The following is a 26,437-nucleotide window of genomic DNA, read 5'->3' as shown; positions in this document are numbered from 1 at the left end:
TAAAGGTTTTATCCTCCTTAGCAGACACTGAAGATGACGCAGATCTCGCCTCTGAAGACTTTTTGTGGGTCTTCGTAGGAGGAGTGTCTGAGGGGCCCGGGGAAACTTCCCTTGGCCTCTTGTTTGAGACAGCAGAGGTCCTGGAAACGCTGCTCACAGAGGAGTCCAGATTGTCTCTGTTCTTAAGCCTGTCCAACCAAATCAGAAGGCGACCTTCCCTGTCTCTCACGGTCTTTTTTGGAAAAGACCTACAGATCTTGCATTTGTCCGAATTATGGTCCGGGTAAAGGCAATACAAGCACAGGTCGTGCTGATCATCCACATGTATTCTTTTCTTGCTGCAGGAAGAGCAGGCCCTGAACAGGGCTTTCTTCTTCGAGTCAGACATGGAAGAAGCAGTAGAAATACACACTTACTTCAGGAATAGTGTGGTGAAGAAGTCCTTGAAGAGTTTTGAGGGTTCAGAGAACACTTTCAAAGAAAGTTTGATGAGTTTAGAGTAATCCTGAGGAGAGCTCAGGCTGGAGACTCCCTAGCACAACGTGCGGTAGAAAATCTGAGGGACTGAGGCTCCTCCCAGGAATGTTCTAGAGGGAGGTCGGAGCTGATTGGCTGACTATGACAGTTTGGTCCTTTTTACATAAGGACAAGGAAAGGCTACTAAGGGGAGACCCTTGGACCCTTTCTCTCTATGTATGTCTATGGACATTACTTTTTTATTTACCGGAGGCTCCCGTCTCGACGACGGGGAATGATTCAGGCATGTGAATCTATGAAAGACACCCCTAATACTGGATAAACTTTGATTCAGTGTGGCATCATCGGATGCAATGTGCACAATGCATATATTAGCACCACTCCAGCGTGGACATCAGTTTTTTTTCACAACTTTCCATGCCAAAGTGCAGAGCCATGAAGAGTACAGACCTCTGGTGTGTTAAACTAGGGCCCTGAAAGGGAAACAGCCTGAACCTATAAATCCATTTGAGGGGAGGATAGGTGGGTCGGTATGGAATCTGGGGCAGAAAGAGTCTACCAGATAAGGAGTTACTGAAGGTAAGTAACTTGTTCATCTGATGGACACTTCTAACTGCAGATTCCTTTCCTCGGAATAGATAGCCAAGCAATACTACGGGGAAGTGGGTTTACAAACCGATTTCACACTAAGAAGTCCTGCAGGACATAACTGGCATAATGGCCATAACTGGGGACCAAACTGTACAGGCAGCAGTGCTTGGTAAATGTGGGCATAGATTTTTATTTATTTATACAGTTTTATATAGCACGAACAAGATCCCGAAGCATATCAGAGCGCTTTACAAAAGGGTGGAAGGAAGGTCAAACCCAAAATAGACATCAAGTAAGAATACACAACATGAATAATCGCAAGATTCACCGACAAATGACACAAAGGAGAGTAACACAATAAACAAGTAATAGCGGGTTACGAGGGGCGCGCACAATGCGTTAAAGAAGAGCAGAATCACAAGTTGGAACAGTGGTTGTAAGATCGATGATTGAGCCAGTGGACCTAGCCCAGATTAAGGTAGGAATTTGTCCATTAGGAATCTTTTGGCTTCCATGTATGAAAGCAGGCGTTGAGGGGATTCTGCGTACTTCAGGTGGAAGAGTTCCATATCTTTAGGGCCACGCCAGAGAAGGCTTAGTGACAAGTTCTTTTTGCTTTGATGAGAGGTTTCAGGAGGAAAGTGTTAGCGCTTCTTGAGGCTCTCCCAACACAGGATAATTCGATCTTTTGTGCCAGGTACCTGGGAGTTTTGAAATGCAGGGCTTTGTGCGTCAGAACGACAATCTTTAACTGAATTCAAGCTTCGTAGGGTAACCATTTGAGAGATTTTAGGACTGGGGATATGTGCTCATTTCGTTTGGTACCTGTGACCAGTCTGGCCGCAGCTTTCAGTGATGGCCTTAGTGGAGCAAGGGTGTATTTGAGACGGCCACAGAGCGTAGCACTGCTGTAGTCTAGCCTCGGCAAGACCAGTGCTTGGACCACCTGCTTGAAATCCTTTTGTGGCAGGAATGGTTTGATGTTTCTCAGGGTTTTCATCAATAGGTTAGCTCCCTTACACACATTGCTGATATGATTTTTTATATTCAGGAGCTTGTCTGGGGTGATTGAGAGATTTGGCTGAGTCAATGATGAGGGGGGTGCAGTTGAAGACCATGAAGTGATTCAGCCAAAGGTCTAGCTTGGGGAAGTGGTTTGGAGGAGAGATGAGAAGGAATTTGGTTTTGGAAGTGTTGAGCAGTAGATGGTTCTCAGTTAACCAATTTTGTGTGGCCTGAAGGGTAGTGTTGAGTGAGATGATGTTATCCGGGGATGAGATTTTTAAATAAAGTTGTGTGTTGTCCGCGTACATATGGTAGAGAATGTTTGTGGAATTTAGTTATTTCGATAGAGGTCCAAGAAAAGGTTGAGGAGGATAGGAGAAAGGGCGGACCCTTGGGGGACACCCATGAGTAGTGGAGTGGGCTGGCAGTGGTTTGCCTTAACTCTTTGTGATCTGTGGTGAAGGAAGGAGGAGAAAGATTGTAACACCAGACCCGAGAAACCCATCCTGTCCTTCAGAATGGATAGGTTGTCGTGATTACCCGTATTGAATGCGGAGGAAAGGTTAAGGAGGATTAGGAGGCAGGAATAATTTTGGTCAAGGATTTTTAAAATGTCATCATTTCGATTCGGTACTGTGCCCCTTCTGAAAGCCTGATTGATGCTGGTCTAGTAGTTGGAAATTCTCTATGTGAGCACAAACTTGGGATTGTACGCATTTTCCCAGTAGTTTGGCTAGTGTAGGGATATTGGAGATAGGGTGGAAATTGTTGAGGTCAGTTTGATCTACGTTAGGCTTTTTTAGTAAAGGTGACACCTGAGCTGCTTTTAGGCAGTCTGGGATCGTGCCTTGTTTTAGAGGCGTTTACAATCCTTGTTCATGTGGGGGGATGAGCACATTCTTAATTTCTTTGAAGATGGCCGGGGGCAACGGGTCACACAAGTGGTTAGAAGGATTGATGTTCTGAAGAATCTGGTTGATGTCTTTTTCACAGAATGGGGTAAAGGTGCCCCTTTTTAATTTCTCCTACAGAGATCAGAGCAAGTTAAAACATTTACAGCTAAGGAGTTAATGGTCTTCTAATTCTGGTATTATTTGCACACTCATACTTGCTGTTTTGCTGTTCCACTAAAAAGTTAATAGAATAGCTAAACAAAACACAATGAGATTCATATTCCTAACATGGGACAACTTGTAATGTTTTAAGGCTTGAGTTGGACAAGGTTGTTTTTTCCCCCATGGTGCATCAATGTAGATGACCCAAACAGTTTACACACTGACAACAGATATGGATTATTTTTTAAACCTGGTGTTTTTATCTGTGCATAAATCAGTGGTCTCTTGGGGAACACCAGACATTACATCATGGGTTGTTAATGTTACCTACACTGCGACTCATCCCCATTACCAGCCAGACTAACACAATTTGCTGTGACTCCTGCAGCACTAGCGAGTGAGGGACACAGTTTTAGTCACACCTATTTACAACTAAATGTTGGTGAATCGTGTCACAGTTCTTAACATACATAGAGTGGGCACATGGCTTTATGAACTTGGAAAACATTCTTTCAATCCTGAATGCCATTTAAAAATTCAAATGCATTCTGGGAGTTGTAGTCCAAGTTATTTGCAACTAACCTGACTGGACAAACACGATTGACATTTTGTTTTAAAGATATCCCACGAAAAAAGGTTGACATGTGAGCAGACCGTAATATAACCACCCCGGAAGAGCCCTAAAACACAACAATTTCCTTACAGAGTATGCAGTCGCTAACTGAAGATTAAACTAGTCTGTATGTACTTTGAGACGGCTATGCAGTACCGTGATACAACCATGTCCACCCATGACCACGTTACTGCCAGGCAGATGCCCGGACCACTACTCAGCATGCTAAAGCAGAGGTCACAGTTTTGCTATGGAGGAAAGAGCGTGCAAGCCCTCAAGGGATTGCTTCTTGGTTAATGAGTAGCAAATTTTGATAAGTGAGAAGGTTCCTTTCTGTAACGCCTTCCATTTCTGAGCTCCGACATACATCATGAAAAGTTGGTTGTCCACCCAGGGATAAGACAGAGCGTAAAAGATAGGCAGGGTAATAGACTGTCTAACATGTACTGAAGTGACCACTTTCGCTAGGAAGGATGAACCAGCTTGTCTCAGTAGATGTTACGATACGGAGGCTAAGATGACAAAGCCTGGAGCTTTTGGTCTTTCTGGGCAGATGTTTTTGCCACTATAGTAAGGAGCATGATAGGGCAGTAATGTAACAGCTCGAAGGGAACACACATAATAAAAGTTAAGACTAAATTGAGGTCCCACTAAGGCAGTGTGTGGGCGGAACGTGTTAAATTGTAAATTATAAATTGATACTTGTATAGCGCACTACTCACCGGCAAGGGTCTCAAGGCGCTTGCACGAATACCGCTGTGGAACCCATCCTGGCTTTCCCTGTGAGGTGGGATGCACCACGTTACCACGCGTACTAACACGCATACCATTACCACGGATTTTTTACAACGCAGGTCATGTTACAACGGATAACCTTACAACGCAATACACTACAACGCACATACTATTACAACGCATACCATTACAACGTAAGTATAGGTAAGTATATATATTTTTTAAAAAAATATTTTTGTAATATTTAATTAAATAATTCATTATATTTAAAATAATTATTTTTTAAATATTTAATTTAATTATTCATTATTTAATCATTAAATAATTATATTAATGTAATTATTTTTAATTGTAATTTTTTTAAATATATTAAAAAATACCCCTGTACCCCAAAACCCAAACCCAGCCCTAAAACCTAAAAAACACCCTGTACCCCAAAACCCAAACCCAACCCTAAAACCTAAAAATACCCCTGTACCCCAAAACCCAAACCCTAAAAATACCCCTGTACCCCAAAACCCAAACTCAGCCCTAAAAACTAAAAATACCCCTGTACCCCAAAACCCAAAACCAGCCCTAAAACCTAAAAATAGCCCTGTACCCCAAAACCCAAACCCAGCCCTAAAACCTAAAAATACCCCTGTACCCCAAAACCCAAACCCAGCCCTAAAACCTAATACCCCTGTACCCCAAAACCAGCCCTAAAACCTAATACCCCTGTACCCCAAAACCCAAACCCAGTCCTAAAACCTAAAAATACCCCTGTACCCCAAAACCCAAACCCAATACCCCAATACTTACCTTTAAACTTACCTAAAATTACGATGTAATGGTATGCGTTGTAATAGTACCTGCGTTGTAAAAAAATGCGTGGTAAAGGTATCCGTGGTAATGGATCCTGCGTGGTAACGGATCCGTGGTAACGGTACTGCGTGCTAAAAAATCCATGGTAACAGTTACATACCTGTGAGGTGTCCACTCCTGGGCACCCCCAAGGTGGAAGCCAGGCATCCTTAGCGTTGTGGGGGCCGTTGTGGAGATTAAGCAAGCTATTGCCCAGAGTTGCAGAGTGGGACTCCATGATTGAATAGGCATAGAGGCGAGAATTATCAGGTCCGTGGAATTTTTGAGCCCAAGATCCGCTGAGGCGGGGAATTGAACCCTGGTCCCGGGCTAGACCTCTGCATCAGGGTCTGCCGCTCTAATCATTGAGCCACACTTCAACTACTGTTGGAGACCTTTAAAAAACCTATGTACAATAGAGGACTTTAATAGGGATGGGTGATTTGGCAACCTCAGAAATGACAAGATGGCAGAAAGATAACTTTTTAAGGTAGAGCTCTGCTGGGCTAGAGAAAGAATAAACCAAAGAACTTGGGAAGCAGACAGGGGGTCAACCCGTTTTTCTACATAACATGCCACAAATTTCCCCCACCAAATGCTTTTAGTGCCATGAAGATCGCCATCAGCTCCAAAAGATTGATATGCATCTTTTGCTGCTGCGCCGTCCATAGTCCCTGCACAGTGTAATGGAGGACATGCGCTCCCCAACCCTGGCGTCCGTCGTCCGCACTATCTGTGGGACAGGCTCTTGGAACAGTCCTCCCCTGCAAAGGTTTTGTGGATTCCACCAATGCAGAAAGTTGTATGCATGACCGGTTACCAACACTAGGTCTTTCAGATGTCCATGAGCCTGGTTCCACTGTCGTGCTAAGCATTCTTGAAGGGGATGCATGTGCAGCCTCGCGTGCGGGACTATGAATATGCAGGAGGCCATCATACCGATCAGCTGCATGAAAACCTGCGCTGGGAGCGATTGTTGAGGTTTGAACCTTTGATTGAGCAGCTGCATGCTGTTGACTCTGGCAGAATTCGGCTGCGCTGTTGCTGTCAGAGTGTTCAATGTTGCCCCTAGGTACTGTTGATCATGGGCAGGCTGAAGGTGCGACTTTGTGTAGTTCAGTGAGAACCCGAGACTGTGAAGGAGGTGAATTGTACGTGACATGTGGCTGGCACACTGCTGGGCTGACTTTGCTTGAACAGGGCAGTCATCCAGGTAGGGATATACATGAATGTGTTGTCTCCGAAGATGCGCAGCCAGAGTCGCTAAGCACTTGGTGCACACTCTGGGGGCAGTGGTGACCCCAAAAGGCAGGAACTTGAATTGGTAATGCTGATTGTTGATGGTGAACCTGAGATATTTCTTGTGACTTGGGTGAATGGGAATGTGGAAATATGCATCCTTTGGGTCTAGGGTTGCCAGGAAGTCGCCCTGACGGAGCAACGGCAGGACCTGCTGTAAGGTTAACATATGAAAGTGTTCTGACAGAATGTATTGGTTGAGGGGTCTGAGGTCTAGAATGGGCCGCATGGAACCGTCCTTCTTTGGGATTAAGAAGTACAGAGAGTACACTCCTGTACCTTGTTCTTCTGCAGGCACGAGCTCTATTGCCCCTTTTTGCAGCATGGAGAATACTTCTTGCTGCAATAAGTGCATGTGCTCTGCGGACATAGGACGGTGCCTTGGGGGTAGGTTGGGGGGGGGGTGGAGGTTAGTTCTAGACAATAGCCGTATTGGATAAGTGGTCTCACCCACCTGTCCGTGGTAATGCCTTCCCAGACTGGCAGGAACTGCTGGAGTATTGCCCCGACAGGTGTTAGATGGTCGGGGAGCAGTGACAAGGCGTCACTGTTTGTTGGGAGCGGAGGATCTGGCATTGTTGTTGCCACGTCGTCTGCCCTTGGCGCCGTTTCCACGGTATCCACCCCTGGGATTTTTTGTATAGGTGGATTGCGTGTTCCCTTTGCTGTACTGGGCCTGCTGTAAAGCCTGTCCTCTAGAGGCTCCCCTATTACCAGAGCGACGAAAGGAACTGCCCCGAAACAGCTGTGACTGCAGAGCCCCCATGGATTTTGCTGTCTGTGTCCTTTTTAATTTTGTTGAGGGTTGTGTCTACCTCGGGACCAAAAAGTTAGTCTGGGTTAACTGGCTGGTTGAGCAAAGTTGTCTGAATCTCGGGTTTAAACTCAGATGCGGAGCCGTGCGTGACGTCTTAACATTACACTAGTGTTAATGGCCCTAGCTGCCGTGTCTGCGGCATCCAGTGCACATTTGATGGATGCATTAGAAATTAACTTCCCCTCCTGTATGATCATTTCAGCTCCCTCTTTGTAAACATCAAGTAGGTGTTGCAACAACTGTTCTAGTGTGAGCCCATTCGTATCTAGCCAATAGGGCCTGTGTATTTGAAATCCTCCAAATATTAGCAGCCTGTGCCGCCACTCGCTTTCCTGACGCCTCCAAGATCTTTGATTCTTTGTCCGGAGGAGGAGCGTCACCACTAGTTTGCGAGTTGGCCCTCTTGCGAGCATTGGCCACTACGAGGGAGTCCAATGGGAGCTGGCCTTTGATGTAGGTGGGGTCCACTGGAGCAGGCCTATATTTTTTTTCAATCCTTGGGTTGATAACCCTTGACTTCGTGGGCTCTTTGAAAATGTCTGCAGCATGCTTGAGGACCCCTTTGAGCATAGGCAAAGTCTTAGTCTTAGTCGATCTTTCAGAGGTGGAGAAAGTATCAAATAAGAAATCTTCTTCCACAGGTTCTGCGTGCATTTCCACATCATGGTTGAAGGCTGCCCTTTCCATCAAAGCGTTAAACGCCGCTGTGTCTTCAGTAGGCGAGGTTTTGACATTGTAGGACTGAGTGTCCGGTGCAGCTTGTGGATCATCAGGATCTACAGTTTGATCTACATCACCAGACCATTGCTGAGGTTCTTCCTGATCAGTGTCAGCGTGATAAGTGAAGGCCGCCTGACCGTATTTATCACCCATGTCCTCCTCACTTTGTGCTGGAGAATATACCATCTGCTGTGAATAGCTCTCCACGTGTTCAAAGAGAACTGGTGAGGTGGTTGAGTCTTTCTTCCGTTTGAGAGGGATGTTGTAAGCCTCCAAGGGATGTTCAGGTGCAATCTTCAGTTTATGGATGGTAAGCCTGCCCGATTCAGAGTCGATGAAGAGTTTCGACTGGTTGTCGTAAGAGGGTTCTTGGAACACAACCCCTTCAGGGGTGGGCTTCGAAGGCGCGGACAACGTTTTGGATGGGTCAGTGCCTTTGTGGTGTTAGATATGCTTGGCTCGAGCCGTCGGTGGCAGACCGAATTTGATTGGAGGGTGGCCTGTGGACGGGCCGAGCTTTTTGGAGCTTGCCGTAGTGGTCGATCCGAGCTGCTTGGGTGGCTCACTAGTATGTTTGCTTGATTGCGTCGACTCGAGCTCCTCCAAATAAAGGAGGCAACCTACTCCACAAAACGGGAAGAAACCCTTGCGTTCCACTTCCCACCCACGGCTGCTCAAATTGTAGCCAGGTAAGCTTCAACTCTCATCCGTCGACCTCGGCGCCCTAGCCCTATAAGTGTCCTGCTAATGGTAATATTCTTTTACCATACAGCAATCAGCTCCCAGAGCCGGAAAGAGAATTGAATTCAACACCTTCCCCAACGAGGAACAATCATGCCATCACGACAGTCCCAAGCCCACTCTTGTCCCTCACCAACTTTCACCACCACCACACTCCATCCGAATCCAATTCTGCTGCTATTAGTTGATTTTATCGGAATCACGGAATTACCACCATCACACGCACCACAAATTGCGCGTAACCAAGATGTCACTACCCACACCAATACAGCACTATAGAACAAAATTAGAAATGAATGACAATCTTATCACCAAGTCACTGCGTCGTTTTTTCACTGATGTAAAAAACACGATATGAATATCACAACTCACCTTCACTTCAGATAATTTTCCGTGAGTTATAATAGAGCATGGCCTTAAAACTTTCACATGGACCCTGTTGAATGGTTTTAAATCTTATCATTTCAGGCGGATGCCTTACCTTGTTTTTCCAATTTTTTCCCCCTTTTTCTTTACAGGCGTTCGCATTGTAAACAGGCAGTGATCCTAAATTGTCCTGATGATGATCCCGTTTCACTAAGAGTCTTTAGGGATCGAAACGTTGACGCTTTAAAACAGTGTAACATGTAACTTAGTGTATATATTCAATTGTTGACACTTGAGTGTGTTTTGCGGAATTGTTTATTGAAATCGCAAGCCACTCTTTGGCTCCAAAGAACTTTTTTCTTGCCTGCAAAACCCCTTTCCTTCCTTCTACCTTTCTTGATTCTTTTGGTTTTTCTACCTTCTTGGGATAGGTACTGGATTGTACCATATCTTGATGTTCATATTTGACCCTCTCCAGGTCAATGAAATTCTGTGTTATTCCTGAATAAACTACTCTTCACCCGGCTGGGCGTCGAAAAATATAGTACTGATTGTGGTCTATATTGTTAACTCTTGCTAAATTGTAACTCCTTAGGACCCTTGTTCGAACATAAAAACATCATCTAACCTAACATTTATTATGTGGAGCCGAAAATTAAGTGTATCCCTCATCCAATTTATTATGTAGGAACCATGGGTCTGTAATTCTGTGCTCCTGGAGTAAGGTCTGAAGTGCTTTGAAAACTTTCGGCTTCCTACCACCATAGTTGACATTAACAAAATTGAAATCACTTGGAATATTGATATTTATATCCCCACAAAACAAGAGTGGGCTAGACCACAATGCTAACTCAACATTTAGGAACTGAAACACCTCGGGATCATCCACGTTAGAACCATAAGCAGTACATACCGTTAATAATCTATCCTTATTTAGAAATTCAGCAATAGCTCACCTCCCCATTCGATCTTCACAAATCCTTTTACAAACACCTACCCCCGCTTCATAAGAATAGACACCCCTCTTATCATAGATGATTGCTTAGAACAAGCAATGAAGTCAAACCCCGGACTCTTCAGACAATCCCGCCTTCCCCAAGGTATGTGTGTCTCCTGGATACATAGAATATCGAGATACATAGTCTGTACAACTTTAGAGAATAACGCCAGTTTCTTTGCATCGTTGAGATCACACACATTCCAAGTGCCTACAACAAGTTTATCCTAACCCATCTAACCAACCAAACCATTCCCCTACTTTGTAATTCTCCCCTTTTTTTCAACCAATATCTTACAGCTAGATATTTAAACATTTTGATCAGAGCACATTGCCATTTCTGCACAAACTTTCGAAAACCTGCTACTCCTTACCCTTGCCTTACACCCCCCACCAATACCAAGCCCCCCTCCTAACCCTCCCCCACCACCCAAACTGACCCACTCCCTCAACCCCCCTTCCCATACAACACCCCTAAGTGGCAACAGGACAAAGTCCTTGTGATGGATAAAGCTGGTAACCCACTCCCACACGGGTTACCTCTCCCCATATCTTACGACGGAGGAGGGAGGGCAAGGGACAAAAACACTAATTAAACACAAGGAGATAAAGAATACCTATTTGACACTGCGGGAGAAGAAAAATTACCCAAAAAGGTGAACACAAGCAACCATATGAACTATTTCTCCCAGTTTACATCTAGTGCTTACCACTTCCTCCTACTCCTCCTAAAAAGCTAGAAAAAACTGGGAATACCCCAGAATGGTCCCTCCTTTTTAAACCTTTACATCGTAGAAAGAAATGCCTTTGCCTGTATTTCAGACAAAAAGAACTTAGTCTGCCATTGCCAGATAATCTTCAACTTTGAGGGGAAAAGTAGAAAGGCCTGTACTCCCTTCGCAAGCAAGGGAGCAATCAGCTGGCGGAGCTGCCACCTCCGCTCCACTGTACCAGGACAAAAATCGGGGCAGACAAAAAAATCACAACCCTTGCCTCGCCTTTTCCTATCTGGCCTTCCTAGCTAGAACACTTTTTCCCTGGCTAAAAAATTGTTGACATATGAGAATTGCACGGGGCTTATCCTCAGTCTTTTGACGCTGTTTAAAAGGAAAGCGATGGGCGCAAAGGATCTCAACCTGCCAATCCCATTTCAGGGTTTCCAGGAATGCCTCTTGGAAAAGTTCAACCACACATTTTCTTACATCGTCCCCTTCAAGGCCCTACGGATCCCCTAAAATTCTAAGGATGTTCCTTCTCAGCCGGTTTTCTAAATCCGTTAGATTCCATAACATGTCCTCCTTCTGTGCCCCAAATCAGTTGTATTCCTCTGGGCAGCTACAGCATCTCCGAGGTTAGAAATCCTTTCCTCTGCTTCCCCCACTCTGATTGCTATTACGGTGCACGTTTTTGTTAATCTCTGGATAGAGTTTTGGATTCTGCGACAAACTCCCTGAGTACGGGCATTGTCTTGACGGGCCTCCTCCCGATGCACAATAATTGATAAATAAGTGATAACGTAATCTCGGAGGGAGGAAACTCGGATTCCTGAGACTGCATTGTATTTATCCCGGCTGCCCTGTCGTCCTCTAAGCCCGGATCATCAATTAAGGAGTTATTCATGAGGGAAGGGCCAAGCCCCCCCCCGAACCCTCAATCCTAGGATTCCGTATCTTCTGATCACCCCCTTTCGAACTGTCCGGGGGAGCTGAGAACCCAGCCCGCTACTCAGGACATTATTCTGCCGCCAGTCCTCATCACTGCCGTCATCAGTCCACTCAGGGTCTATCTCCTCTTCGTCAAAAGATGACCCAGAATTTTCGGAGACAGAGAAAAACTTTTCGCCTTCAAGCTCTTTACATAGCTGATTAGTTATATCTGATGCCAGGCAAAGTGCATCCCTTGGCTTATCACCAATTGTGCCTGCCGGCGCTTCACTTCCTGGCTGAACTACATCTCCCACAATGTAGTTCGCAGGCTCACTCAACTTGGCACTGGAGTCTAATCCTTCGGCAGTTTGCACCAAATAAGCCTCTGCGATCCCCTGGCCAGGGTGACGTAAATAATTAATTTACTCTCTTAATTTCTATGCAGGTAAGTACTTAATCAATGATAACTCAATCAGAAGGAAAGAAAACAGAGTCCGTGGTGTTAGAGTTTCTAAGGGTTTTATTCCTCATAAAGGAATCAGGATATCATGTTCTGACCACCACAGGGGTGTCAGAAGGGATGGATGAGCGCGCTCTCGTTTATTGACAATACATAGCTTATATACTTGATTTACATCATAAGGTTCAATGTAAGAGGCGTAACAGCTGAGAGAAGACAAGATAACAGTATACACGTGGTACCAATACATCATCAAGAGGCGTAAACTAGGCGTGAACTAGAGGTGTGTGCTAGAAACGTCACTGATAGGTGACGCAAGCGGGTGGCACCAAGGGGTGGTGCTAACAGAATGTTGCAATGTCAGCAGAAATCGGAAGCGTGGATGCGCGCGCAGCTGCATGACGTGTGATTGACGGGGTGCAGGGGTCTTGACATTTACACTGACGGAAAGAGACAGAAGTCTGGCATGTCAGATCAACTTGTACTTCTATCATATCTGATATCTGATGTTTAGGAACTAATACTATCTGGGCGAAAAGGTCTCTAGGGCAGAAGCTATTCTATGCTAACTGTGGATGCGCGTATGAGCGCCTGAGTGTCTACATGTGAAGCGTGGGGGCACGGGGCCTTCCATGGAAGCATGGCAACGGAGGCTATGAATTACTTGCATTGAGACAGGTCGGCCCTTTTGGCTCTGCAGCGGGAGAGGATGTTTACAGGATCTAGTAGGCAGGAATGCATTCTCGGGGAGCGGAACAGATAACTCGAAGGTTATAGTCAGTCTTGGCAGAAAGCAGGCTTGAGCTGAGCGCGAGGGGCCGCGCTGAATGTAGGACAGAGTTCACGAGTACAGAGGTAGCCTGGGCAGAGTCAGGAGCCACAAAAGAGGTTCAGATGGCAGGAATTCAGGGCCTACTCTTGCTAGAGCAGGAAAAAGTGAAAAGTGTACTACAAAAAGACGGTGGCATAGCATACTTAGGAACGGACTACATAATCCATTCATGGTGCATCTGAAAGAGGACAAGTTGACGGTGGACGCAAATGTATTTGCGTCTTCATAGCTGGCACAGGAGGGAAGTTACATGCACTTTAAGCTGGTACATGGAGTCGGTGGGGTACGCGCTAGGGAACACAACATGGCCAAAATTTAATTTTCCTCAAGGGGCTACAGGTATTTTCTCAATTTTGTCCTGTACAGGGGGGCAAAACTATTATTGCTATTATTGTCAGTGTCTAAGAGTGTAGCCATTATTGTCCCCCCTCCTGTTGCAGCCCTGAGGCACTTACCGTAGACACGGTAGATTGAGGTACTGAGCCAGAGCCTTTACTCTTCAAATTTGATTGATTAAATATAGCTGGTACTGTCTTTGCGCCTCCTTTTGGATTGCCAGCTGTTCCTGCTCCTGTGTTCATCATCTTCTTTGCACCCATATCGGATCGTATGGTGCTAGCTGCTTCCACATGGGTCTCCCGAGCATTCCCAGACCCTCCAGCGGCAGCTGCTGCGGAGCGGGCTCGTGCTGCAAGTGCAGCCTTGGAAATGACTTTTGGCGCCATACCTCATCCACCGGTATGGGAGGTTGGAACCAATCGCCACACAGCGCGGTGAAGCCCCCGATAAACGCCAGCAGTATTGGGGCCTGTTAACAAAGCAGCAAGTCTGAGCATACCGGTAAGACCAGGACGTAGAAATTCGTTTTACCGCATTTCCACACTGGAGACACGGCGCAAGAGAAACCACCGGGGGAGATTGAGACAGCTGGGGAAAGGTTCCATGGGAAAGGGAGAGCACCAGTTTACTCAGACAAACGTGTGGTCGCCATCTTGCCACCTCGTACCTTCTTCAATCCCAATGCCCTAGGTACCAGGGGTACCATTTACTTACAGGGAGGTCTGAAGTTGCCAACTGTGGTACAGTTTTAGGGAAGTAACACTGGTATTGGGAACTTGGTCAGCAGGGTCCTTATACACTTCAAAGTCTCATCAAAAGCCAGGGAAAAAGTGGGGTGAGGTACTGCAACAGAAACACACTTTCCCACAGAATGGCATTAGGGTGCACAGTAAGAAGCCCTATTATACCCTCTTCCAAATGTACCTCAGACATGGCCACTGCTCTTTTAAAGAGAACATTGTACATTACAATGTCCTCTGGCAGTGATGGCCTCAAGGGGTTGGACTCTACATCCTTGTTCAGCGACTAGCCATTAAGGTTTGGCCAATCCATTCCGGCATCAGGATATTGGAAGGAGCCTTGTATTAAATGCTTCACCTCAAAGAAGAGCTCTGCAAACATGGAAAATAGTCTACCACCAACAATAGTTCCTCTAATAGGAAGAAAACAAGTTACTTACCTGTAACTTTGGTTCCCCAGTATTGGTAACTTTCATTGATTCCCATGCTTTGTATCATTCCCAGTCGTTGGAATGGGAGTCTCTGTAACAAAAAAAACATAGCAGTAGGTACAAAAGAGAAAGAAAAAGGCCGGGGCCTCATTCCATTTTGTAGCATATCCGGCTCTCTTTGTAAAAGAGACCAAACTAAGCATTAGCCAATCAGAGGAGTCTCACCCCATAGAACCCTCCTGAAGAAATCTCAGAGTCTCAGATTTTGTGTAACAGTAACCACATATGATGAAGGCTGAGCTTTCCTCGGGGAGGAGGGTGGGCGCATGGGAATCTATGGAAGTTACCAATACTGGGGAACCAAAGTTACAGGTAAGTAGTTTGTTTTCTTGCCCCAGTATTGGAATGTTCATAGATTCCCATGCTTTGTATCAAGAGTAGCTAGTAGTAAACCATAAAGCACATTTTGTGGCACAATCATGTATATATGTATATGAATATCTCTGTATATATACTTTCATAACAGAATAAGAAAATTATACATAGGATAAACCATTAGTATCAACATTGGAAACAAAATATGCAGAAAAGGATGGAGGGATAGTAAGGAAAGCTCACCAATTAGTGGAACAGGTTCCTCAGGACTGCTTGGCCCACAGCCGTGTCTTCCTGCGCCAAGGACTCCAAGCAGTAATGCTTCATAAAGGTGTGCACGCTGCTCCAAGTCGCAGCTCTACAAATGTCTCTGATATGTACTCCCCCGAAGAGAGCTGTAGATGAAGCAACGGATCTTGTGGAGTGTGCTCTGATCCTGCTGTTCAGCGGTTTACCCGCTGCTGAGTGGCAATAAATAGCACTGGAAATCCATCTTGCAATACTTTGCTTTGACAAAGGAAGTCCCTTGCGCGGACCACCAAATGCAATGAATAATTGTGAAGACCTCCTAATCCCTCTGATGCAATCCAAATAAAATTTTAAGCACCGCTAAACATCCAGAGAATGGACTGACCTCTCCGCTAGAGTGGAAAGGTGAGGAAAGAAAGATTTGAGAATCACAGGTTTGTTTAAGTGAACGTCCAAAGGCACTTTAGGTATGAACTTTGGATTAGTTCTTAAGATCACTGTATTCCTTTTGAACTGGAGAAAAGGTTCCTGTATTGCGAGAGCTTGCAATTCCCCAATGCGCCTCGCCGATGTGAGGGCAAGATGGCGAGCCAATTTCCATTAAAGAAATGTCATGTCCGTCCGATGTATTGGTTCAAAGGGATCTTTCATGAGTTGTTAGAGAATCAAATTCAAATGCCAAGTGGGAGGCGGAGGCCTCACTGGGGAAAAGACTCAGAATAAGCCTTTGAGAAATTGTTTAATTATCCTTGAAGACCACAGAGAAGGTCTAGACGCAGAACGTCTGTAGCGAGAGATCGCTGCCAAATGAGCCTTTATGGATGAATGAGCCAGTCCTGTCTTAGCCAAAGACAAAAGATAAGGCAGAAGTTGATGAGGTTGAGAAGAAAAGGGGTCAATAGCTTGCTTCACCAAATGAAAAATCTCTTCCATTTGAAACGGTAAGTCTCATTCGTGGAAGGAGCGCTAGCCTGGGAGAGAACCTCTTATTTCATTGGAAATGGGAAGGTTCATGAATTCTCGCTGCTCAGGAGCCATGCAGTCAGGTGCAATGAAACTTAATCCGGATGCCAAATCGGACCGTGGGACATCGTGAGAAGGTCCGGAATCGTCCGCAAAGGAAGAGGAGGGACGAGCAACAGAAGATGGAGTTCCGTGAACCAGAACTGTCTCGGCCAGGCGGGGGCTATCAAGATCATTTTGCATGGTTCCACCTTGATCTTCCTGATCAGCCTCAGGATCATTGGAATGGGGTGTAAGGCGTATACAAATGCTCTTGACCAAGCTATCGAAAGCGCATTCCCTAATGACCCTCGATGGTAAAGCCTGCTTGCTTAAGACCAGCATTTCTTGTTGGATGGGGTGGCAAACAGATCTATTGAAGGTATGCCCCACTGTTGGAAAATCTCGTCCAGAACCACTTGGTTCAGTTCCCATTCGTGACTGACTGAGGATAGCCTGCTTAGTCTGTCGGCATTTTCGTTTAGGACCCCTGGTAGATATTCCGCCTGTAGCGATATCCCGTGAAGAATAGCCCATTCCCAGATTTTCTGAGCTTTCTGAGACAACGGAAGAGATCTGGTCCCCCCTTCCTTGTTTATGTAATGCATGGCCATGGTGCTGCCTGTTCCGATGAGAACAGACGAGGGAGAAATGCTTGAAGAGCCAGCTTGATCGCCCTGAGCTCTAGAAGGTTGATGTGAAGAAGACTGTGTTGAGGTGATCAATGCCCGCTGACATGAAGATCCTGAAGGACTGCACCCCGGTCGCCCAATGACGCATCCGTTGTCACCACCGGAGGAGAGAGATTGCTTATGAAGATAGACCTTGGGAAAGGTTTTCCTGCTTCGTCCACCACAAGGCAGCTTTTTTAATTGCCGAGGTGATTGTGACCTTGTCGTCGAATGAACCGTGAATTTGCTTCCACTGTTTGTCTAGTTGCTCTTGAAGAGGTTGCACTCCTAGTCTGCAGCGAGGAATTGAGGGATGCATGAGGAGATCACTCCTAGAAGGGATTTGTAACGGCGTACTGAAAGATACCAAAATGGCCCCCAAGAAGCACACAGTTCTGGACAGAACCAGAGATGATTTCTCCTTGTTGAGAGTCAGACCCAAATTCTGAAATAGGTTTGTACATGCGTTGACTGCTTCCCTCGCAGCCCCCCTGGACGGGGCCTTTAGCAACCAGTCGTCCAGGTAAGGGAAGACCTGAAAGTGATTTTTCCGCAAAAAAGCTGCCACTGGTGCCAGCACCTTGGTGAAGATTCTTGAGGCTGAGCGAAGTCCGAAGGGTAAAACCCTGAATTGAAAGTGGCTCTCGGCTACTGTAAACTGTAGAAACCATCTGTGTTCTGGGTGAATGGGTATGCGAAAATCGGCATCTTCGAGATCGATATTGACCATAAAATCCACTGGATTGATGAGACGCAGTATGTCTTGAAGCGAGACCATCCGGAAGGATTGGGCAATGAGATAGGTGTTGAGCTCCCGGAGATCTAAAATAGGGCACCATTTCTCCAGCGTCTTTTTTTACCAGGAAGAACCTGGAATAGAAACCCTCCCCTCTTTGACATGAGGGGACCAGCCCCACAGCTCCTTTCAGGAGCATCTGATGAACCACGAGCTGCAGGAGACGCAGATATTTTGATGGAATGGCAGCAGGGGGCTTGGATGGTGGGATTTGTGTGAATTCCAAAGTATGGCCCTTTCGAATGATGTTTAGCACCCAACGGTCTGATGTTATCTTGGACCAGTTCTGAAGGTATTGAGATTACCTGTTCATACCGATGATCTTGTGGAAGTGGGCACAGCAGGAAGAGCTAGGATGCCGCTATTGCCTTTTGAACGTATCACATCCCTGGCGATTCTGTTTCCCTCTATTATTTGATCTTGAGAAATTTGAGGTTTGACCTTGTTTCCGATGATCAGGCTGGCGGTTTTGTTGTGATCCTGATCCATATGAGGTGTACCGCTGCTGCTGGTATGAGCCTCTGAACGTGGTACTCTTGCCTCTGGCACCTTTGAACAGAGCCTTTCGGTATTAAAGTGTACCCAGAGACCTAGCCTTCTCGGTATCCTTCTTAATGTCTTGGAGAGTGTCATCGATATGATTTCAAAACAACGCTTCTCCATCGAAAGGCAGGTCCAAGATCTTATTCTGGATCTCCCGCCTGAAACAAGTTGCACTGAGCCATCCCTGGCGACGAAGAACCGCTGCCCCAGCTAGTGATCGAAAAGCTGTTATGGCGATGTCCATGGCAAAATCGATTATCTCCATCGATGTTGCCTCCACTTCCTGTAAAATTTCTCGTGTCACCTTTTGCTTCCTGGGGCAGTTGATCTAAATAAGGCGAAAAGTCACACCATAATTGGCGAACATACCTGCCCAATATTGCCAAAGCATTTGCTGCCCGCACCAGAAGACTAGCCATTCAGGAGAATCTTTTCCCAGCATTATCTAGTCTCCTGCCTTCCTTATCAGGAGGAGTAGTCAAAGGAGCAGACGGGTTGAGGGACTTCCTCTGTGCAGCCTGCGAAAGCATGGAGTCTGGTTTTGGGTTCCCAGTCAAAGTTGCCGGACCATCCTCTAGCGCCTTATATTTCTTTTCCAGGCGCGATAGGACCCGGACCACCGTAGCCGGGTTCTTCAAAGCCTTAAGGCCTTCCTCCCATACGTGTTGGACAATAGGGATAGATTTAGTAACCTTCTTATATTGCTCTTTAAAGTCATTTAGAAAACACTCAGTGGCCACAGACAGCATTGGTAGCTGGAACCTGCTAGATGCCCTCTACATCAACTTATGGAACCCCCCCCCTCCGATATCGACCAGAGGGGAGTCCACAGGGTCTGGACATGGTGACGCCGGGTCCGGGATCACGTACTCGTCACATTCTAAGCCCTGATTTGGCCTGCCATCAAGGTTCCGAGGAATCATCCTGAATGTCCAGTGGCATTGAAGGTATTTGTAGAACCGGTGTTTGCGGCTGAGACACCACCTGAGTCGGCAACTCTGGAGAGATCACCGGGGTCGTAGGGACAGGCAAGGCTTGAGTAGTCCTAACAGCAGCAGGTTGAGAACACCTTGATCTGTAATCCTGCAGCATGTCATGGAGATCTTGCAAGAGAGAAGTTGGAACAGATACCATCTATTGTCTCGTGAACTCCTGTGGCCGAGAAGAATGCGGATATGCACATTCCTGCAGATACTCTTCTTCTGAATCGGACTCCTGACATTTCACCAGCAGTTGGGATGGACTGTGCATACCCAAACGATTCCTGATCCTCCTCATCTGAATCCTCATCATCCTCCTCTAACAACAAAGCGGAAGGCAAGGGGGTAACCCTCCTTGGAGTATGTCTAGAGTAATCCTTCTCATGGAAACAGTAATTCTCTCCGTCGACAGTATCGTCGACGATCCCGTCGACGATGGAGCTGTTACAGGTAACCCTGCTGCCGTCGGCGTCTTTGACTGAATAGACACAGTCGAACGAACTGTTGACGACGAGATGAGTCGACGAGTTGAGAGTCGTCGACGAGACCGTCGACACTCCTGCTGTCGTCGTCGTCAGTGATGTCGTCGAAGCACTCGATGATACCGTCGTCATCACCACCGTCGAAGAAATCTTGGTCGTCGCTGTCGATGTTCCCGTCAACATCCTAGTCGACGTAGCCGTCACCACCATCGGCGATACCGTCGACACTGACCGTACCGTCGACGGGCACTTTAACCTTGGGTTTCACCGCCTTCGTCGACGGATCCTTCTGCTGCGTCGTAGACTACTTGGAACTCTTGTCCGACTTCTCAGAAGGCTGAGAAGATGGCTTTTTGAAGGCTGGAGCAGTCTTCATACCAGTAGATGGTGTAGATGGTTCCTCCCTCTCCTTTACACCGTGGTGAGGAGATTCAACCGGACCCTGGCTCTCAGACTTTGGGGGTCTTTATTGAGGCCTTACTTGAACGCTCCACAGAAGGTGAAGGGGAAGCCCTACCCATTTTGACTGACCTTCTTGAAGATGAGGCTGAAGACTCCTCACTGTTGCTGGAGACTGTCTTTTCTGGACTTCAGCTTCTGGAGCCAGGTGAGGAGCAGACCCTCACGGTCCCGGAGGGTCTTAGTAGAAAAGGTGCTGCAAATCTTGCAGTCCGCAGCCTTATGATCCAGGTACAGGCAATATATACAATCTTTATGCCTGTCCTCAACAAATAATCTTTTCTTGCCACAGGTGGAACATGGCTTGAAAAGGGCCTTCTTTTTCTTATCAGACATCCTGGAAGGGACAGCCAACAATTCTGAAAAGAAAACCTGAAGAAAAAACCTGAGAAGAGTAGAGATTGAGCAGAGCTCAAAGGAGACTCCCTAAACACAACGTGCAGTAGAAAATCTGAGGCTCTGAGGTTCCTTCAGGAGGGTTCTATGGGGTGAGGCACCTCTGATTAGCTAATGCTTAGTTTGGTCTCTTTTACAAAAAGAGGAGGATATGCTACAAAAGGGAATGAGGCCTAGGCCTTTTTCTTTCTCTTTTGTACCAACTGCTATGTTATTTTTCTTACCGAGACTCCCATTTCGACGGCGCGAATGATACAAAGCATGGGGAATCTATGAAAGTTCCAATACTGGGGCATCAGGTCACCCATAATATGCAACTCACTTATCGGAATAGCACCAATATTTAGGTGTGGTGTTCTAACTTTATAAATGAACTAGAAGCATGAAATTCATAGGAGTTTGAACATTTTATTACGGAAATGGCAGAGTTAAGTTTCCATGTCAGAAGTGTTGTGTACGAGGAAAGATGAAGGGAAGAGTCACCATATGCAAAAATGGTCTGTGAAGCACCTAACAGCATAAACATCACTAGTAGACACTGAACGTCTTTTTTGGAGTTTCCAAACCGCAATATATTCCATGTGATTCAGAAGTTCCTAACACCGCACATGGAGATTTGTAAATGCAATGAATTCTGAACTAGTACAGGAAGATTTTCATCCACACTAGTATAAGTTTAACTAATGGGGTTCTTACAGAAGTTAACTTTAGAACATTTCAGAGAAGAAACAGACTTGCTTGTATTGGCATACCATGACATTGTGTCAATGCACTTCACTGACAATTGCATTTGTTTTTTTCTGATGTTATAATAAATTATACAGCGGCTGACAATATGGATTATTAAACAAGATATTTTGTATTACTTATTGTATTATGTCACACTTGATGGACTTGGCTGGGCATGATGTACACTATTTAAAAAACAAAACAGGACTGGAAATTAATATTTTCTTTTCCGTGTGATGCTGATGTTTATAGGAAATGTTTTCTTTCTAGAACATACAAAAACCTTTTGTGAAAACGTATTACAAATATTTGATTGGCATGTAATAATTTTGCAAGTTTTCTTGTTGAAGGGTTTGAAGTAAGAACTAATATCCAGTACTGCCTAAAAGAGGATAATTTAGGGTCTAAAATGCATTGAAGGATTCTTAATCATGGCATTATTTGATTGATGAGAAAAATAAAATTGAAACGTTGCTGTGGTGCAATTCATAACTTGTATACATACATGTTCCTATACTAAAGGGAAATAACAATAGTAATTCAGTACCATAATCTAGAGGACCGTTGTATCCTTTTGGTACCCAGTTATGTTCCATTATTTCATGCATCAAAGATTAGAGTTGGATACTCCCTGCTGAACAGCAAAGTGCACAAAGAGGGGATGTTACATACAAGTTTATCTTATACTGATATACTTAGGTGATTGTGTTGTACGAAGGTGTGAGTGCTTTGTGAATATTCTGCAATCTGGTCTCTGCCATAGAAAAATCCACGTTGTTTTTGTAGGTGCGGCAATATCATCTTCCCCAAAACGGATTGATGCAAAATATCAAGAGAAAAAGCCTTGAGAAACTCAGTTTCTTGCTGCAAAACCGGAGATCGCTTTTCCATGTAGTAAAAGATACATCAAACATGTATGCTAAGAGTGTCTTTTGGTCCAGCTGCCAAGGTTTGTGTGGAGCTTAGGGTGCATTCAGGCAGAACCCTGCTTAAAGCAGTGCTCTGTATGCACAATCTTGCATGATTCTGGTCAAATTACTGAGTGGAGTTAAGTGGGGGGGGGCAAAGAGGGGGGAGGATTTATGGTGCAGGCAAACCATCCCTTATTGAAAAGGTTAACCAATTGGAAGGAAAGGAAGAATGCCTGGTTAACAAAAAAGGACTAGTTATTCGGTTTGTGCAGTGTCTTAAGTAACCCAACTTATTTCTTCATCCAGCTAGGACTCCAGTTTCATGCTTGAACGTGTAATGGAGTTGAACATCCACAGGGCATCTCAAGAAAGATTTCAGTGATAGGATCTAGCACTTTTTACTTAACATTTAGCTTCTGACCATCATCAGAGGCAACATAGCTATTCTAGCAGAATCTTGCTCTTTAAAAAACTAAGCTCTTTAAGATCTAATAATGGCCTTTCCCAAGTTTTTTCTCTTGCTAACAAGCTTCATCCTGCTTAATGCAAGATTCCTCACACATTACTTGTGCGACAGACTGTTACCGAACCAGTCACTGTTAAGTCAGTTTCAAAATTGGCAGTTATAAAATAATATGCTAGTAACCAATGTGTGCTATACCCTTTGTATACATAATGGGGTTTGAGGACAAGTCATTTTTATGTTTTGCTGTTTGCGCGTGCTGTAGCATTTTTCCAAATGCTTTGGTTGAAATGAACTGCAAATGCAACTACGCAAAAGTAATGCTTTACTCACTCCCCATAGTCAAAATTACTAACTGGCAATGTCTGTTCTACAAGGATGCAGTAAGAGGCATGCTTGCAATCGGGATAAGTTTTGCAATAGTGTTTCAAATTATTAAACGTGGAAAAAAATAAAAACTTACGCTGGTCTTCTGGTCTCAAGTAAAGTCAGTAATATCTGGATAGCACTAACTATAGCAGAGTCATTTTTATCCTTTAAGAAGATGTTCGATAAAAGCAGCTCTATAACCTCTTGCCTAGAAACAAAACAAATTATGAATAACATTTCTTAATGTCTTCTTAAAATACATCAGTACACATTCAAAGAAATGACAGCAAAGATTAGTTTATCAGTTATTACCACCGGTTATTTAAGCTGCAGCTCCTTCCCACAGTTTGAATTTAAAGATCTTTGGGATAATAGAATTAAGAAAAACTCATTACAAATTACGCAACAATGGCAGCTTGAGTGAATGCCCAATTGCACAAAAGTCCGAATAAATAGTACCCACATTGTTACATTATTGGGAGAGGAAAAGGTGGATGGGAACAGAAGGGATGGATTAGACAAACCAATCTGCAAATGTAGTCTCTGCAAGGAATATATATATATATATATATATATATATATATATATATATATATATATATATATATATATATATGTATACATATATATATATATATTTAATTTAACTATTTAAATATATGTTGCACCTGGTTTAAGTGGTTTAAGAAATGAACTAACAAAATAACTACGTTACTCCAGATGAATAAAATGATTTTCATCCCCTCAATGATACAGAAGTAGTTCACTCAATTGAGTTCACATGAATTTTTCCTGTGCAATTCAAACAAAAGGACGTGTTTTTTTTAACAGATTTTATTAAGTCAGATTGCATATGTCATGCAGCGCCCTTCATTCCAGAGTCATCTGCCAAAACACATCCAGTACATCCAAAACAGCAAGCGACTTTGGTTTTGAATTCGTTCACCCTCCCCTTAAATAACTGCCCCATCTACTGAAGCACAACAGAATAACACCCCTCATACCCAAATCCCCACCCAAACTCCCACCCCCCCAAAGGTCGCACAAGCCCACATCCCCTTGTCCACAGTTATGCACGGATAATTGCTCAGTAGATCCTGACTCCCACCTGCTACCCCCTTACTCCCACACGCTATTTTTGTAAGGACTCCCTGACTTAAATCGGCAACAAGGGCTCTTCTATCGCAGGGTGTTCCAACCAAAGGTCCGATACTCCGCCCATCGGTTCCAAATTTTATATTGTTTGCGCAGGCACCACCTAGCCACAAAGACAGGCTTGCTCCAGACCCATGCAAAACTCTAGGCCGTTTTTCCAGGCGGCCACAGATGGAGCCCTTGCTTCATTCCAGGCTTTAGCTATGTCCCACTTCGCCAGGGTTAGTCCCAAAAGCAAAAGGTGCCGTTTATAGATGTTACCCCCAACCTCCTCCATGACATGTAGCAGTGCCAGCCGTGGTGTGCGGGTAAGCTCCCAACCCAGGACCTCTGAGAGACAAGCAAAGACCCCGCTCCAGAAGCGATCTAATTATGTGCACTGCCAAACTGTATGATTAAATGTACCCTCCGCCAGGTCACAGCGCAGACCTACTGGGGAGGTGATCATCCTCGCCCGCCACATGCGTCCTTGTAAAGTAGACGCTGTGGAGGTATTTAAATTTGATTAGGCGAAGCCGCATTGCAATGGTTGCCCCCTGTGGGGCTGCCAGAGCCTCTACCCAGTCTTCTTTCTTTCAACCCGCCCAGAGGTTCCCAGTCCCCACGGAGCTTTCTAAGTATGGAGGGGCAATGTACGACCAAGGTTTGATATATACGAGAGATCTTCCTTTCACCTAATCCCCCATAAAGAGTTTAGCTTCGATGGGGCTGAACTCCGGGATGGACTCCAGACTCTGCAGGCTAGGGGATAACGCAGGCAGCAGCTGCAGGTACTGCTAAAATTGCGTCTGGGACATATGAAACTCCTCTTGGAGATCCCGAAAGGATTTGAGTGTTGTGTCACCCAACGCATTGCCCAAGATGGAAATACCAATGGCGTCCCATCCCCTAAACACTGGAAGGGCAGCCAAATGGGGCAGCCTCCCGTTCTTCCACAATGGAGTTTGCTGGGTCAAGACGCCCCACCAGCCCATGCACCGCAGCGCCTGCCTCCAAATCATGAACACCACCCGCGTAGACGGCGGCAGCGCACTCCGTAGCCTCGCCGAGTACAAGATTGTGTGCAATGTGTGATGGTCCATAAGGCAGTGCTCTAGCGCGTACGCCGGGTAACCTCGGTCCCCATACCACCACTCATTGAGGACCAGCAGGTGTGAGGCCTGATGGTATGAGAGGAGATCCGGGGATGCCAACACCCCACAATAAGTAGAGAGGAAACCTGTACGCATTGCCACTTGCACCCTCCCTCCCACAGAAACTGCCCCAACACGGAGTTCACCAGTCGGAACCATCGAGCCAGGATCGGATACTGGTGGTTCTGCAGCTGGTAGAGAAGTCGGGGGAGCGCTACCATTTTAAAAATTGACGATCTACCGTACAATGTCAGAGGCATACGAGACCAGGACTTGATGTCAGCCCGCACCCGCTCCCACACAGGTGACACATTACGCTCCCAAGCCACTGTCAATACCTCAGAGAGCACCACCCCCAAATATTTTAATTCACCCGCAGCTGACTGAACCGCGGTCACCCATGCCCTGACCCTCGTCTGCCCACCCAGGACCCACAATGTGGATTTGGGGGGATTCATATAGAGACCCGACATCTCCCTGAAAATCTGCATTATACGCAGAAGCCATGGCCCCGTTCTGTCCACCGCCGTCAAGAAAAAGAGAACGTCATCATCGTACAACGCTATTCTATCGGAGAGGCCCGTGGCCCACTCAAACCCATGCACCTGAGCGTCCATGCGCACCCAGGCCGCTAGGAGCTCCATGGCCAGGGCAAACAAGTGTGGCGACAGGGGATGCCCCCGCAACACGAACTGACGCTGTAAGGTCGGTGTACAATAGTTTCACATAAGCAAGGAATCGCGGGCCCAGGTTGAGCCTAGGAAGCAGGGCAAACAGATGCACCCAACTCAGGGAATCAAATGCCCTGTCAATGTCCGCCAAAAGAAAGGCCGCTGGCTCCCCCAATCGCTGAATCGCTGCAACAGCCACCTGTGCCCTCCTAATATTGTGCCGGCTAGCCCGCTGGGGCATAAATCCAGCCTGATCGGGGTGCACCAGCGATGCAATGTAAGGCAGCAGCCGATTAGCCAGCACCTTTGCCAGAATCTTGGCCTCCACATTTAAAAGGGAAATGGG

General features: G+C 45.7%; 1 protein-coding gene across 10 annotated transcripts in view; it reads right to left on the bottom strand.

Moving 5' to 3' along the window:
- PPP6R3 (protein phosphatase 6 regulatory subunit 3) overlaps positions 1–26,437 on the bottom strand; it is a 1,665,951-nt gene that overhangs the window by 1,141,402 nt on the left and 498,112 nt on the right. For all 10 annotated transcript variants that reach the window (XM_086957827.1, XM_086957831.1, XM_086957834.1 and 7 more), the window contains one exon: positions 23,227–23,340. In XM_086957827.1, coding sequence (XP_086813953.1) covers positions 23,227–23,340 — 114 coding nt within the window. The remainder of the gene's footprint in view (positions 1–23,226; positions 23,341–26,437) is intronic.

The sequence above is a fragment of the Lissotriton vulgaris genome, chromosome 2_1 (assembly GCF_964263255.1).
Source record: "Lissotriton vulgaris chromosome 2_1, aLisVul1.2, whole genome shotgun sequence".
NCBI lineage: Eukaryota > Metazoa > Chordata > Amphibia > Caudata > Salamandridae > Lissotriton > Lissotriton vulgaris.
This window is presented reverse-complemented; position numbering and strand designations above follow the sequence as displayed.